Here is a 17,871-nt window from a genome sequence, read left to right on the forward strand (position 1 = left end):
TTTATTCAACACTTATAGATGACCCCCAGTTATGTGTGATTCTGTAAGACTCCCTCATTTAAGACCCCCTCCCTGCCACTCTTTCTCTAAACTTACTTCAGGACCACAATCCCTGGTGAAAAAGCTCACTGGGGCCAGAAGTACTTAAAAAGTAGGAATGTTCAGATTTTGGAAAAGTACTATATGCATATATCATAATGTGTCACTATTCCTGCAGCAAAAATGTATAACTGTTTACACTAAGTGGGACAATTAAAGGCAATAAATTACCTCATATCAGTTCAGGTCAGATTTTGCTGGCAAATAAATTTTGATGTTAATTTACAAAAAAAAAGTAAGAGAAAAAGCTTTGAAATTCTTCTCTTTCTAATTTGTTCTGATGATATTGTAAATATATTTGCTCTCTGTTAGTCTTAAAACTTTCTACCTGGTTTTCAAGTTACTACTTCAAAGTCAATATTTTCCTAAAAGAATAAATGGATTTGTCCTTGCAAGCATGTTCCCTTTATGAAGAATTTATTTTCCCTTTCTTTCTCTCTTTTTCTTTTTTTCTTTTCTTTTCTTTGAGACAGGGTCTGTTACCCAGGCTGGAGTGCAGTGGCCTGATCAGGGCTCACCGCAGCCTCAACTTTCTGGGCTCAAGCAATCCTCCTGCATCAGCCTCCTGTGTAGCTGGGACCATAGGTACATACCACCACATCAGGCTAATTTTCTTATTTTTTGGAGAGACAAGGTCTCTCCAAAATCAGCATGTTGCTCATGCTGGTCTCAAACTCCTGAGTTCAAGCAGTTCTCCTGCCTCAGCCTCCCAAAGTGCTGGAATTATAGACATAAGCCACCATGCCCAGCCAAGAATTTCATCTGTTACCAGGAACACCATTTTTCTAGCTTAAAATCTTTTTGTTCTATCCACTTTTGCTCCTACATGTAATTTATCATGAAATCTCTTGACTTCATCCCACTCAACAGCCTCTATCTTAATACAAGCCCATACTGTTTTAGCAGCCTCTCCGTCGGTTTCTGAGATTTCAGTTCCCATCTGCTTTCAAAGCTTTTTATTTCTCTATATCCAACTCCTCCATCATATCAGAAATACTAATGCCCTGTCTCTGAAATATTTCATTTATCACAAATATGTCTTTGCTTAAAATCTTACAGCAATTTCTTTGTCTGAATTTAAAGATTGGGCTCTACCCCACACTTATTCCTAAAAAAATTCTACTTCCGAAGGTTCCTTTCTGTACCATTCTCTGTAGCCAAACACATTCTACTTAACTTGTTCTCTTATGTCTTCAACTGGCACCTTGATTCTGATACCTTTCCTAATTGTAAGACAGAACAACACAGTATTAAATGCAACTAAACACACTATCTTTTTCTTTATTTATAAATAAAATTAGTTTATTTTTCATTTCTAAAGGTTTGGTTTAGATTAAGTTGTTGGTAACGTATGTAACAAAGTTAGTTAATCTACTTCCAACAATTCCCTTTTCATTCCCTTCCATTTTTGCTGAAAGAAGAAACTCCCAAGGCACCTCATTAACAGGCATGAAGTGAATAAATAAATAGCACATGTACCAAACATAAGGAACAAAGGATAAGCCACTGGCAGAATGTTAGCATTAAAATTGCAGAAGCACTAGGGACTTTCAGTGAGCTTTATATGAATGTTGAGCACATGGGTACTTGAATCCCTTTCCTTATTTATATACTTTGACCTTCTGGTGCTCCTTTCTGTTTCTCCTGTAATCCACCTCCTAATTCCTTCATTACTATTTATGCTGTGAAAACATGGGAGGCTGCACTTAGTACTTTGGGTGATAGCCATTGAATATTTACTCGTAACCTTGAAAATATTTGCTATTTCAAATATCTTTTTTTAAAAAAACATAAGGTAGAGAAGATAACTCATTTGCAAGATCAGCTAGCAACATAGGAAGGTCAGAATACTAACTTGTTCAAATACTCATGCCCCTGGTAATTTCAACTTGAATATCATTCTATTCAGTGACTTTACAAATGACTGGAAGGAAGGGATGAATCTAGATATTTAGGGTTGCTAATGCACAGAGAGATAAGAATAAAATTCAAAACAATGCATTAAATTTGAGTGATTCTGCAAACCAGAGAAAATCCAATAGGGATGGGCAACTTGCTCAGGTTTAAAGAGTAATTACAAGATATAAAAGACAAGCTGGCTAAGTAAAAATAGAGTAAAAACAGACCTGCATTTGAGAGGGCGGGATATAAATAACAAGTTAATGATAGCAATGTGATACAGTTTCTTTTAAAAAGCAACATAATAATGAGATGAATTAATAAAATGGTTACATAAAATCATAGATACTAGAGGTGGAATAACGTTATACATAATCTAGTCCAGTTGTTTTTAAGACCTTTTTCAGCAGTACAACGTTTTACTCCAAAGAAATCTACACAGATTCAGCGATCTGTCAAAACAGATGGAGATGAGCTTCTCCGAGTAAAGACATGGCATGGAACTTGCAAGCCTGAGTTCCTCCCATCAGCTTCCTTCTTCCTCCTGTTGTAGCCCTGAGGTACCTGAAAGGAATGCCTAGGGCTCCACAGAGCACTATCTAATCCCATTCCCATTCCCTCTTTTATAGATATAAAAGCTGATGCCCAGAAAGGATGAATGACCTAACCCAAGACATCACAGGCTGTCTGGAGAAGAGCTGAAATCAGGGCTCTGGTCTTTTGGCCATATTCAGTGCTTTATACTTCAGTTTTACAGTCTTCTATATGCCAGGCACTGTAATAGGTATGAATAAGATGTTAGTTCCCCGCCCTGGAGAAGTGAATGGTCTCATGGAGAAGAGATGTAATTTCTGAATAACATGGATAAATTACTTGAGATATTACAAAATTCCATGAGAACATGGGAGATGTCAGACAATACCAGCTGGGAATTAGGGGAACTTCGCAAATAAGATAATATTTAATCAGAGTTTTAAAGATGAATAAATATTGATCGGGTATATTTTTTGCATTCACAGATACTTACTGGATTACTATTGCCAGTTTGGATAAGTGCCATTTAAAATTAAAATAGAAAAGCAAAGAAGATGTTTTAAGGGTATTTTTTATTTTTATGATGTATACTGTCATTTTGTAAAATATCTGAACAAATTCAATATTTTGAATCAACATATAGATTTTGGTGAAACATCACTTAATTCTCTAAACTCTTAGAAGCTAATTCTTGGAAGAAGTATTTTGATAATCTTTTTAGTTATTTGAGGCAAAGTTTATGAGAGAAAGCCAAGGGCAAAATCCTCTGCACTGGTTTTAATGGTACTGTCATCACCAGGGGAATGCTTTAAATTAGAAGTTACAGCATCAATGCTCAGAACAGTCCCTAATTCTCTCATTTTCTAAGTTGGGAAATGTTCATTTTAAGATTCTAATGAAACAAAATCAAATAGGAAAAAGTTTCTCATTATTTAGGGATCTTATTCCATGAATAGCATGCCGACTTTCAGATTTTTTTCACTTTTTTTTTTTTTTTTTTTTGAGACCAAGTCTTACTCTGTCGCCCAGGCTGGAATGCAGTGGCGCGATCTTGGCTCACGGCAACCTCTGCCTCCCGGGTTCAAGCAATTCTCCTGCCTCAGCCTCCCGAGTAGCTGGGATTACAGGCATGCACCATCATGCCTGGCTAATTTTTGTATTTTTAGTAGAGATGGGTTTTACCATGTTGGTCAGGCTGGTCTTGAACTCCTGACCTTGTAATCCGCCCACCTCAGCCTCCCAAAGTGCTTGGATTACAGGCATAAGCCACTGTGCCTGGCCAACGTTTAGATTTCTAAGATCTTTGCTTGAAGTCAAGCAGGGCATCTGATTTGACAGATCCAGTGTTTACTGAGAAGACCCAGGTTGCCTTGCAGCTGTTCATGCTGGTTGTGTTTGTCACGTCGAGAGCAGTCCTATAACCACAAGTTGTCACAAAGGCTCTAAGCATTTAAGTTACAGTTGCCCATTTGCCCTCCACTCACACATTTTAGTTTTTCCCTGTGTTTTCATGGGGATTTTCTTTCATGTGACTGGTTGAAAATTATTTAAAATATCTACTGGTAACTGATAATTAACCAATAATTAGCCATGGCATTGAATCTATGCACAGTGACTTTTTGGCCTCGCTATAGCTGGTATTTGACTAAAGCTTCTAAAAGAGTCATCAGGCACAATGGCAGAGTTACATCAAAGGTCCACTAACAGAAAATGACAGTAAAATCAGTAGTCATGGGAATAAACAGAATAATTAAAATATTAAATCCCTTTCCTGCAGTCTTAAATGCAAGAAACAACTAAAGGCTTTATCTGACTGATATGCTCAACAAACTGCCAATATCAAATGTTTTATTCCATCTTCAGCTATCACTTCAGCATTCAGATGTTTTTCAAAGGTGTGCTTCATACACACACACATATCTATACACATACAATCACATATATTTAAAATCAATTACCTATTTCATTAAATGATGGGTTATATGATAATCAGCATCCTGATAAAAGAGGGAAAATAAAGAATAGATCATAAGTTTAAAGGGCATGCTTTTTCCTAGAACACGTTACAAAATCAGGGTGACAAACATTCTACACATTCCATCCAATAGCTTCAAAGGCATCATGTGCAAAACAAAGCAAATGTATACTATTACAAGTAGAGAAGAGAAGGAAAAACAAGCATCAAAGGTGAGTTCAGGCTGGTGGTGATGGCCACCTCCCACTTTACAAAGTAGCACAGAAGATTTAATACTAAAATAGCACACTGGCTTGTTTTGTTTTTTAGAGACAGGGTCTTTCCCTATCATCCAAGCTGGAGTGTACCGGTGCCATCCTAGCTGACTGAACCTTGAACTCCCCGGCTCAAGAGATCCTCCCGCCTGAGCCTCCCAAATAGCTAGGACTACAGGCATGGCCCACCTTGCCTGGCTAATTCTTAAAAATCTTTTGTAGAGATCTTTTGTATGGTCTTGCCCAGGCTGGTCTCAAACTCCTGGCCTCAAGCAATCCTCCCGCTTTGGTTTCAGAAAGCGCTGGGATCACAGGTGTGAGTCACCGAGCCTGTCCACATTAGCTTTTACAAATGAGAATTGGGGATAATGAGTAAAGTCTGGGTTAAGACCTTGATTCACCACTCAATCGTAAGACAACATCACCTGTCAAGTCCAGCATACACAAAGCAATTATGCGCTGTTGATGCAGAATCTTAAACTAATTATTCCACTTCTCAAAGCAACTTTATGTGATTTATTACCATCTGATTCAAATAAGAACTTGGTATGCTGCAAATGAGCCCAGACCAAAGGAAAGTGGCTTTTGAGAGAATATAAAGTAGCTTGCTTCTTTCTCCAGCATTAGAGTTTCTGAAAAACTTGGTGTGAGACAGGGCTAAGTGTCAGAGAACGTAACCCAGCAGGAACTACTTTTACTTACTTTGCTAGTTAAACTCTAACCAATTGCAAAAACATTGTTTAAAACTCAGAAAAGGCCGGATGCCGTGGCTCACGCCTGTAATCCCAGCGCTTTGGGAGGCCGAGGCGGGTGGATCACCAGGTCAGGAGATCGAGACCACGGTGAACACCGTCTCTACTAAAAATACAAAAAATTAGCGGGGCGCGGCGGCGGTCGCCTGTAGTCCCAGCTACTCGCGAGGCTGAGGCGGGAGAATGGCGTTAACCCGGGAGGCCGAGCTTGTGGTGAGCCGAGATCGTGCCACTGCACTCCAGCCTGGGCAACAGAGCGAGCCTCCGTCCCCCACCTCCACGCCAAAAAAAAAAAAAAAAAAAAAAAATCAGAAAAAAAAATAGCTAAATGAATATCTTAATAGTTGCCAGGATATTTTCAAATATATGAGACTGAAATATTTAGTTAACATTGCATAATAGTAATACATGCTGATTCACAATCATATACCTCATACTCAAACATCACTAGAGAAATATTGGACAAATCAATGACTCAGAAGGATTTCCTCAGCAAGGACTTACCTCAAGATCCCGGTCATAGTACCTGTTTCTGGGATTTTCATATCTATTCCGGGAGTCAGGACGCCTATGCCGAGAGTCAATGTTCCTGCTGCGATTGTTAGCACACCCATTGCACCTGCCACAGCCACACCCACAGCAGGTTGAACCCCCCATGGAGGTTCTGGATGGATCAGCCTTCCGATTTTTCCCAAGAGAGAACAGAAAGTATCGTAGGAGAGCTGCAGTGTCCGGAGCTACATGCGCAGCCCAATATGGTGCCAATAGTCCCAAATGAGTCACTGCAGCCAGTGGCGTTTTTTCTTGGCAATAGATGGGATTTCCCCCAGTGAGGGATTTCTGACCAAAACAAATATTCTATCACGATTAGGAAAGACCCTATAACAACTCAAAAGAAGACGAATCCCCAAGTTTTCATCTCTCCAGCCAAAATGATGATACGATACTGTCTCCGCCTCAGGAACACAAATGAGCATCACTGGCCAGTGACTCCTCTTTATTATGGGGATGATGTCACCAGAGCTTTAATTTTCTCCTATACTACATTTGCTGGAAGGAACTCAGCTTGAAATGTAAGGATGTCTGAGAACAATAACAGTAATTACCACTTATATAAAGCTTTGTATTTGCCCCATGGTTTAGAATCATTAGCGATTCCTTACGTCAAGATGGGCAGCTGGTCAGGGTGCTCACCACTCAAGTATTCCTGGAGGAAAGGCACCTGTCTTGATCAGAGCTGGAACTAGGATCCCAAAGGATTTAATTTAAATGCTTTCAGTTCCTGATGCTTTAAATCAAAGGCAATTGTAAATATTTTTCATGTTAAGAGCAAGAAAGTTACTTTAACAAAGGGATTGAAGGCCCGGCGCAGTGGCTCACGCCTGTAATCCCAGCACTTTGGGAGGCTGAGGGGGGGGCGGGGGCGGATCACGAGGTCAGGAGTTCAAGACCAGCCTGGCCAACATGGTGAAACCCTGTCTCTACTAAAAATACAAAAATTAGCTGGGCGTGGTGGCAGGTGCCTGTAATTCCAGCTACTTGGCAGGAGAATCACTTGAACCTGGGAGGCAGAGGTTGCAGTGAGCCAAGACCTAGCCACTGCACTCCAGCCTGGGCGACAGAGAAAGACTGTCTCAAGAAAAAAACAAAACAAAACAAAAGGATTGAAAGTCACAGGAGCAGAACTGGAGTGAGTGAGAGGGAAGAGCATTTCAGTTACTCTTCTGAGAACTTCATTTAGTTTCATTGCATATGAGTGACCACAAAACATGATTTCAAATGTCCCACTGTTGCTCCCCATCTCTGGATATCCCCTCTAGAGTAAGAGCAGGGCAGCATTCTGGGTTTTTCATTACAGCTTTTCCCCCTCACAATCCCCTACTCCCATAAACACACAACAAATTTAAACCTGACTGGATAACAGAACACTAAGATATTTTCAAAAAAAAATTGCAAAGAAGGTAAAAATGTCCCACATAAAAATATAATTTTGATCAGCTTTGAATACCAATGATTATTACTTTAGCACAGTATCTTCAGCAAGGTAACCCAATACAGGAATGAGAAAAGAATATGAAAGGATAATTCAATAAAGAAATACAAGTGGTCAATAAGCGTATAAAAGAGCTTAGACTCATTCTTAGTTGAAGAACTGCAAATTTAAATAATGAGGTATCAACAGGTTGGCAAAATGAAAAAATTATTATATATAACATTCATAAAGTGGGAAAATAGACATATTTACTGTTCGAAGTATAAGTTGATAAACCTTTTTTCAATGGACAATTTGATAGTATCTATAACATTTTAAAATATGCAAGCTTTTGATTCAGTAATTCCACTTCTAGAGAATTTATCCCGCAAAAATAACTGACCAAAAAAAGCACAGAGATGTTGTTGTTTATAAAAGAAAAAAATGTAGAAGCAACTCAAATGTTCACAAATAAAGATAGGTAAACTATGTGATAGTACATCCATCATGTTATACATACGGAACACTACTCAGCAATTCTAAAGAGGCATATTTATAGAGACTGACATGGAAAGATGATCACAAAGATTTCTTAGTGGAAAAAAAAAAAAAAACCATTTGGACTTTTTTCTCTCCTCACCCTGAGAGGCATACCAAAATAGTTACCTCTCAAGGTAAGGAGAGAATTTAAGTCTTTATTTTATGTGTTTCAGTATTCTTGAAATTTTTTTTTGCAGCAAGCAAATATAATATTTAGAAGAAAAATAACAAATATATTACCATGCTCTTTTTTAAAAACACCCTACAACAGATAAAGCCTTCTAATTTGAGTTAATACAGGAAATGGACTGGCTGCTGTATATTTATATGTTTATTTATACATATGTAAATAAAGAGCACCCATAGTCAGTGCCTCAAAGAAGACAACACATCACTCACTGAGCTTTCCTATTACATCCTGGTGACCATAATACCTTCAAATGGAAACATCACAAATAAATATAGATAACCTGGGTTTTTCCAAAGCTGGCTATATATAGGCAACCAATCCTTTTCATACACTACAAGATATTTAGCTTTTATGAGATATAGTGTGCCAGGAGATATAGTGTCCTAGTCTGACATGCCATACTTAGGATACCAAAGCCACAGCCTCCAGCCTGGAGAATGCCCAATTTGTGCACCTATGTGTGTGCGGAAAGGCAGCTCTTGTTGCACTCAGTAATATCAGATGTTTCTGGGGACAAAGAACTGTTTCCTATGCCACTGTGCTCTGTGTTCACCTGCATCTCAGCACCTCCACGCCCCATGTGTGGGAGGAGAAGGGTGGTATCATGCTCTGGAAACTACCTCATTCTCCTTCTGTCGCACGCAGCAGGCTTATGTGTTTGTATTTGGTGAGATTTCCTGCTCTACCTTTGGAAGTCTAAACAAAAGTAAAATTCATACTAGAGCTGAAATGCTGTGCATTTGTTACAGTAGTATTTTCTACTTTTTAAAAAACTATGAATATATGCATTTCATTCATGAAAAAATGTATAAATAATGTTCCAGTCATACAAATGCAGTCTGATCCTTAGGGCTTCCTAGTCTGACAAGGAAGGAGACTTGTAAATCAGTACAATAAGTACGAGTTCAAGGTGCATTCAAGGTAAGTGGCAATACAGGGGAGAAGAAACAACTTCCCTGGGGCAGAGATCACAAAAAAGGAGCTGTTTGAGCAGGATCTTAAAGGATGAGTAGAAGACTGCAGCTGCACAAAAAATGGAAAGACTTTGTAGGCATGGGACAGAGTCTGTGCAAAAAGAGTAGAATGGCCCAGTAAGGTAACTTGGAAACAACAGTAGCCTTCTGACAATGCAATCAGGACTGTTTGCAGAGTTTACAGCACATCAGAAAATCATTAAAAATTAGACATGGATACCTAAACCATTTCAATTTAACTTTAGTCACAATATAACTTAAACCACTCCTCCATCTTCAGAAAATTTCTGCATAGGCAATACTTTCACATAGCTCAGAAATAAAAGTATTAAAAAGTACACAGTAAAAGGCTTGTGTTTCCTACATTTATTTCCCCCACCCTTATCACCTTACCACATATAATTATTATTAGTTTTTAATGTATACTTCCATAGTTTAATGCATTACATATATATATGTATACACACACTATTCCCCCACTCTTTTGCACAAAATATAACATGCTATATACATTGCTCTCTATTTTCCATTTTTTCCCCTAAGTGTATTTGACTTTTTCGATCAGCACTGATAGAGCACAGAGGGACTCCTACCATGCAGACACTATGGAAAGGTGGAGAGATTTAAGCTAGGTACTAGATCTACCCACGTGGATAGAACAGGTTCCAGAGTGGGGTGGGGTGACATGATGGCAAGATCTGACTGCTGATGAAAGCAGAGATTTAGGACAAAGTAGGTCCAAGGGCCTAGCAATCTCTAATCACACCAGATGGCACAAGTTATTTGAAATGACATCCCAATAGAAGTGCTGGGGTGTCCAGATGGATGACACTAGTAAGTCCTTTAAGTAAGTCACTATGGAGAATTTCTAACCTTGGTTTAAATATTTGTCCCCTACAAAACGCATGTGGAAATTTAAACCCCAATGTGGCAATATTGAGAGGTGGGGCCTTTAAGAGATGATTGGGTCATGAGGACTCTGCCCTTACAAATGGACTAATTCATTCATGGATTAATGAACTAATGAGTTAATGGGTTAATAAATTATCATGGGAGGGGAACCGGTGGCATTAAAAGAAAAGGCAGAGACCTGAGCTAGCACATTAGCATGTTCAGTCACCTCTCCAAGTAATACTCTGTACTGCCCTGGGAGTCCCCACCAGTAAGAAGGCTCTCACCAGATGTGGCCCCTCAACCTTAGATGTAGCCTCCAGAATTGTAAGAAATGAATTCCTTTTTCTTATAAATGACTCCGTTTTAGGTATTCTTTAATAAGCAACAGAAAATAGACTAAAACAGTTAGTAAATGTCCTAGTCCTCAGGGTTGTGGGTTGGACTTCAAGATCTGGGGAGGTCTTACATCTTGTAGAATGATTTCAGAACTGTGCTCGGTGAGATTAGCAGCATAAGCGACTTGAGACACAATGTGGGTGCCCAGTGATAATGTTGATGTATTATGTCCTAGGCCAGCCCAACAGTGGAGGAGTCATGACATGTGGCCCAGGTGATGGGGCAGGTGTGGGGTGAGGTCAATGAGTCTGAGGTCCCTTAAATGCTTTATATTTTGGCTTCGGTTTAGTCTAAGAAATAAGGTGAGATTGGGGATTGGGCATTGGGAGAAACACCAGTGGACTTTTGTGGAACAGGTATAAAGAGAGAGAAGAGGAAATAACAGGAGGGAGAAGAGAAATGAAACAGAGGGATAGATCACCTCTCAAAGTGGCCACCTACCTGGGAAACATGGAAAATGAAAGGATTAGAAAATGGTTTTTTCTCTCCGCTACCTCAACCAATGTTTGTTGAACTGAATTGCTCTGCTTATTGACTAAATTAGAATAGCCAGGCTAGAAATTGGCAAACATACTACCTCTACAATTATAAAATTAATTGGGCAATGAAAAATGCTGTTAAGGCCTGGTGTGGTGGCTCACGCCTGTAATCCCAGCATTTTGGGAGGCTGAGGCAAGTGGATTATTTGAGGTCAAGAGTTCAAGAACAGCCTGGCCTATATGGTGAAACCCCATCACTACTAAAAATACAAAAAAACTAGTTGGGCGTGGTGGCACATGCCTGTTATCCCAGCTACTAGGGAGGCTGAGGCAAGAGAATCACTTGAACCTGGGAGGCAGAGGTTGCAATGAGCCAAGATCACACTACTGTACTCCAGCCTGGGCGACAGAGTGAGACTCCGTCTCAAAAAAACAAAAACAAAACAAGCTGTCAAAAACGACTGTGGTTAGAACCATCTCTGAGATAGTTGAGAATAAAGCAGATACTTCTCTGTTTTGGATGATTTGGGAGCATCCCAATCTCAAGAGTGAGATTAAAGATTCACAGATGTCTCCTGAATGATGGGGCAGACAAGCATCACCAAGAACTAAGATTCGGACAAGTGACTTATAAAGGAGCAGCCGTGATTCGGCAATAGTCTATAGACTAGAATTACTTTTGTTCTGAGGGGGAAGGAGAGGCTTATTTTTCTTCCTAAAAAGCACACACACGCACTAGTAGAAAATGGGAAACAGCAGCTTTATTCAGGCTGCCAAGAAGGAAAAGATCCAAATGGTTAAAGCAAAAGAATTTTTTTTGCTTGAATTAATAAAATAATTACTGTTTATTCTATTTTACTTGTTTGAATGTGATGCCAGAATAACTGAAAATATGACAATTTAATTTATAATCACTATAGTCACATATAATTTCGAGATGAAAATAAGTGACTAGAATTGAAGGGGGATTAAAATATTCTTATGCTGGAAATCATTGAAATTCTCATTAAGGCAAGTGCTCTCTTTGAAGATATTATATTTTAATTAATAATACATTACTCAATATTCTTGTTCCGTGTTTTTTTTAAAATAAACACTTTAATTCATAAAGGGTATCTCTTCATGTCCTGGAAATAACTCCACATAGTGGAATAAAGACATTTTCATTTCCAAAATGAGTTAAGCAGTAAATATAATATAATACATATAAGTAGATATATAAAAATAAATACAAAAACACATAATAATCTACAATGTTAATTCACTCTTATATGCAAAGAAAGAGTTATCCAATTCACATGTTTGTCACATAAATACATAATATGTCTTTATTTAATGATACCACTTTCTTATGCTTTTCTCTCATGTGAAAAAATGGTCTGTTTGAAATATAAATATTTTAAATAAACATAGCTTCTATGCTAAAGCCAACTAAATATTTAATACAATTGTTTAAAGGAAAACTTGTTTTGTATAAATAAATATGCAATCCTTGATGATTTTTCTCATTTCAGATTTAAATTCTAGCAATATTCTAATTTGTAGTTACACTTTTTCCTGTAGTTGTTGTATGTGTAAATTTGAGAGGCAGTATTGTATTTGTAGCTATAAATCTGTATTCGTTTATGCAAGCAGGTATAGTAAATGTCTTTTTCTTAAAGCTAGTCAAGTGAAGCAGTGGGATTGGAGAAGGAACAAAGAAATCTGTAACTGGCTGTGATCAATTAGTTATAAACACCACTGCACTCGGTTCGGACCTGCACGTTTTCTAATTTAATTGAAAGATTCAATATAGTATTGTCAACTTTAAGAAATGTTACAACGTGTTAAAAATAATAAACGAATACAATAACATAGAACATATGGAACAGTTACAGAAACAGGTAAATTCTGGTTGTTTTGGAAAATGTAAATTGCTTAGCTATAATACAAATTAAAAATGTGAGAGTTAGTTTGCATAAATAGATATAATTTATTCTGCCTGGGAAAGAAGGTCATTGGTGGTCCTTGTTATAATTCCCTCAGCAAATCTGCTGAATCTTGCAGGAAATGCTCAGGTTCACTGGGGAGAGTGGATTAAGAGAAGGGTAATTTAGAATGTACGGGAGGTGCCCCTGGCACCTAGAACTCACTGTCAATTTAAACCACGCAGAATCTAAATAGAGTCAACATTTGTTTCCCAGTAATATTGGCCAGGGTGGTGGTAGTGGGGTGTGTGTGTGGGTGGGTAGGTGGGGTCTTGCACTCCTGAGCTAACGGTTCAGTAAACCTCTCAGCCATGATCTCAAGAGACAGAGTTTAAAACACATCAGTGGGGAAGAGAAAGGCTGTTGTACTGCCTCTTGCCTCCTCCCAGCCCTGGTATGATATGCAGAGGGAGAAAGATTAAGAGAGCAAGGGTGAAAAGAGAGAGAGGAGAAGGGATGATGGAGAAGGTGAGAGAGGGAGACAACAGGCAGATCGTACGTGGATCCCAGAGCCAATTCTTCTGTTGTAGAGATTTTGAGCCTCTCTGAGGCGGCGGGTGTGGTACAGCGAGTAGAGAGTAGAGACAGTGCCTGGCTGAACCCATTCCAGTGACACTTAGAGACAGTGTCGCCTGAACCACACTCTGCCTCTCCTTGCTCTCTCAAGTTCCTGCCCTTCTTCTCCCTGCTCTGGCTCCATCCCTACACTGGGATCCCAGTTAATCTGTGGCTTCAAGTCTCTGCCTCTCCCAGGTATACCAACTGGCCTCCTCCCTTCCCTGACCTGTTTGGCTTGGCCTTGGGGCTGTGGCAGCCCAATGCCCAGAGCTTTCTGCAAGGGAGGAGGCCACAGCAGACCCTTCCTTGCCACCTACATCAAGGAACTTATTTTTTGCCTCAATTCTGAACACTGTCACGAATTGTTTCCTGGACTTCAGCAAACATTATAGGATATATAATTGCATTATGCTCAAATAACTATTTTTGTTTTGTATTATAAAAGGCATACTTACTAAAGGACAAATACAGGAAACAACTTGAAACTCTGGCTAGGATCAATGACTGGGTTTATCAGGGTTTTTTTTTCCCCCAGTTATAAATTATTTCTTATAAAGAGAAAAGAATAAAATGTGAAACCAATTTGAAAGTAAGTATAAAGAACAGTAAGCCAGCTTACTTAATTTTTTAAATTTAAATTTGATTTTTAAACTCAATATCTTATAAAATGTTTTATATTTCTGGTACCCTTACTGATATTATGCTACTTTGATTTAGAAAGCATTCCGTATTCCTACTTTTTTCACGTTCTAAATATAAGCTAATAATCTCTTCATGTCCTTTTTACTGCTTTCCATCACTAAGTAAGCTTTAACATTTTTTTATTGTGGTAAAATACATGTAACAAAATCTACCATCTTAAACATTTTTAACTATACAGAACTATACAGATCAATATATTAACTACACTTAACAATATTTAAGTACATTCACACTGTTGTGCAGCTAATCTCCAGAACTCTTTCTATCTCACACGAAGTAATTTTTTAAAATCTTAATATACGGTGTTACTAAAGCAAATGTCTTTTGGGATGGAGGAAAGCATTTCTTTCATGACAAATACATTTCGCTATTAACCCTCATTGATCTTATAATAAGTTACAACAAGAAATGTATTATACAACCTTCAGGCCTGGCAGTGAAACTAGCTCTCACTCACCCTGTGACTAAAGATACCATTCTACTTTCCAATCCTGCAGACAAGTAAGTGCATGAGTAATATCTTTTCACAAGTGAAGGAATGCAGTTAATTCCTTCATTAGTACATTCCTCTATCTCCCACCTTGGAGAAAACTTTTCTTTTAAGGCAATATAATTAAGTCAGAACCTTCTGTACAAGCATCTAGATATTAAGAAGTAACTATTGATAAAATAACTCAGAATGCCTTACAGTAGAAAAAAGCATAAATGCTTCTTAAAGGAAAGAACAATTAATTCCAAATATAGATGTCATATTACTCTGTATGCCTTCAAGTTAAAGCCTAGTTCATATAAAAGAAAAAAGGGTGGGCAAAAGGCACCTACAAGAAGGAAGAAGACACCTGAAGGCAGCAAAAAGCAGAGTCAAGTTCATTCATTAAGCTCATTCTTTTTTTTTTTTTTTTTTTTTTGAGAAAGTCTCACTCTGTCACTCAGGCTGGAGTGTAGTGGCATGATCTCGGCTCACGCAACCTCCACCTCCTGGGTTTAAGCAATTCTCCTGCCCCAGCCTCCTGAGTACATGCGATTACAGGTGCCCACCACCACACCCAGCTAATTTTTTTGTATTTTTGTTTGTTTGTTTGTTTTTAGTAGAGTCAGGGTTTCATCATGTTGGTCAGGCTGGTCTCAAACTCCTGACCTCAAGTGATCTGCCTGCCTCAGCCTCCCAAAGTGCTGAGATTACAGGCGTGAGCCACCAGGCCCAGCCAAGCTCATTCTGTATTATCATGGTGCTTTGATATATAATGTTATATATGATATATATAATAACCATATAAAAATAGATTATATAATAAATTACTTTATATTATTATATTGTTAAATATAATTATATAGAAAATTACAGAATACATATTATAGAACATGTATTACATATGATATATATGACATATATGATATATATAATTTATGATATATAATATATACCATTACTTTTAAGTATGTGTTTCTTAGGCTATCTTACAGTGCTTTAACTCTTTGAAGGGTTTATTCTCGGGAGTCAAACATTAGAAACGAAGCATTACCTTTTTAAATATTCCAGACTCTAGAAGTAAGGAACCAAGCGCCTCACTGGTGGTGTGGAAGAACTGGGAATCCCCACCGTGCAGTGGAAATTCCTGGGACTCTCGGACCACATGTCTTCCATCTACTAGCTCCAAAGCTCTGCGAAGAATGGAAACACAGTCATGTCAATACGCTATGAACAATGCCAAAATCTCAAGAAACCCAAAGGCATATTTCTCCATGTACTAATATATTTCCAGTCAGCCCAAATAATGAATCATTCTTCAAAACCTACACAGCGTTGTAGATAATCTGGTGCTCTCATAGCACATTTATAAATCAACCTGGATGACTTCACCCTGTGCCTAACTGAATTCTTTTAAATCCTATGCAGAAAACAAATTAGAGATAGACAGAGGTAGACAGATAACTAGATGAATAGACAGATTTTGGCGTGAAAGTAATCTAATTTCATTTTCCAATTTCCTGGTTTTTCTATGTCATGGCTCTTAAGAAATAACAAAAAGAAATTTGTAAGTTTCCTGAACACTGGAAATAAAGTGGGAACTGAATCCCAGTTAGAGACACGATCTAGACTATGCCAGGAAAAAGGAACTGTTCCTAGGATTATAATATTTATCAGATTCAAAAGGAATGGAAACTAATAAAGGCAGACAGAATGTTTTATAGACTCTGATGGTTGCCCACCCCAAAACCATTTCCTTTATTCAACCCTCCAATGTCCTCCCCGCTCCCCCATACACACTGCCTTTGCTAATAATCCTAAATTTGTTCAACGATTCATCCTCCATATGCCTCAGAGGAAGCTGCTTCCAGCCCCAGTAGTCAGTCCGGATTGCTCTAATCCTGGTGTCCAGTTCCCCTCACCAGTAACTGATTTAGGCAAATGCCCATACATATCTGTCTTGCTGATATTACCACATTGATTGATACCCCCCTAACCCTCTGAAATGTTCATACTTTGCCCTACTTCTCTGGTGCAATCCTGACCAATGAGATGTGAGAGGCGTCTGCTGAAGGAATGGGGGAAAAGGTCTTCTACAAGAAGAAAAAGTTTCCCTTTCCTGCAGGCCAGGGTCATGCCTGCATGTGATGAATATGATAGAACATCTTGGGATCATGTGCGGGATTAGCCTAAGGAGACTAGACTGAGGAAAAAGCAGAGCGGAAATACCTATCTCTTGATTTCTTGAAATGAGCAGCAGAATTACCTATCTCTGGAGTTCTTGTTGTGTTAGATAATAAATGTCCTATTCTTCAGGCCACTTTGACTTGGGTGTTCTTTGTTGTCTGCAGTTGAGCATCATACCTGATCCAAGGTTTGCTAGATTTTCTAAGCACAGGAATAAAGATGCCAGAGCAGAATGAGAGCTTTGAATGAAGAATGCCAGTAAAGTACAAAGAGAACTAAAAATGCAAGACCTCAGCATTTCACAGAAGAAACAGAAGCTGCTTTTGTGGGATTTCTACAATGTTGCAAGGATAAAAAGAGGAATAGAGCAAAGCGTTAACACTTTAGAGGGGCAGGAAGATCTAATCAATATGGTAATATCAGCAAGGGAGATAGAGAATTTGGCATAATTTGTGGAACTCTATTGTGTACTTTTTTTTTTTTTTTTTTTTTGAGACAGAGTCTTGCTCTGTCGCCAGGCTGGAGTACAGTGGCATGATCTTGGCTCACTGCAACCTCCACCTCCCGGGTTCAAGTGATTCTCCTGCCTCAGCAGCTGGGATTACAGGCATGTGTCACCACATCCAGCTAATTTTTTTGTATTTTTAGTGGAGACGAGGTTTCACCATGTTAGCCAGGCTAATCTCGAACTCAAAGTGCCAGGATTACAGCATGAGCCACTGTGCTTGGCCCCTGTACATATTTTTTTTTTAAACCATTATTGTTTGCATTATATAAAATGTAAAGGTATATTAATAGCAATATATTTCTTTTTGTTTTTCCTTTAGTTTCGTACTATGAAAGTAATACTTGTGTATAGTAAAGACAATATATTACGCCACATATAAACACATATAAAAACACATTTCTACCTGTAAGGCTAGTATCTTCTTAGGAATTTAAATACAGTATTTTTGAAGGGAAAGAGAAACACATATAGCTCAGGAGAATTTAAGTAACAACTGAAAAATACCTTAAAGTTGAAATGCTG

At 38.4% G+C, this 17,871-nt stretch overlaps 1 protein-coding gene across 1 annotated transcript in view; it reads right to left on the minus strand.

Moving 5' to 3' along the window:
* The window catches only part of CRYBG1 (crystallin beta-gamma domain containing 1), a 214,322-nt gene that overhangs the window by 111,856 nt on the left and 84,595 nt on the right, over nt 1-17,871 (minus strand). Inside the window, exon 2 of the mRNA XM_011736406.3 lies at nt 15,709-15,847. Within this exon, the coding sequence (XP_011734708.2) occupies nt 15,709-15,847 (139 nt within the window). The remainder of the gene's footprint in view (nt 1-15,708; nt 15,848-17,871) is intronic.

The sequence above is a fragment of the Macaca nemestrina genome, chromosome 5 (assembly GCF_043159975.1).
Source record: "Macaca nemestrina isolate mMacNem1 chromosome 5, mMacNem.hap1, whole genome shotgun sequence".
Lineage (NCBI taxonomy): Eukaryota > Metazoa > Chordata > Mammalia > Primates > Cercopithecidae > Macaca > Macaca nemestrina.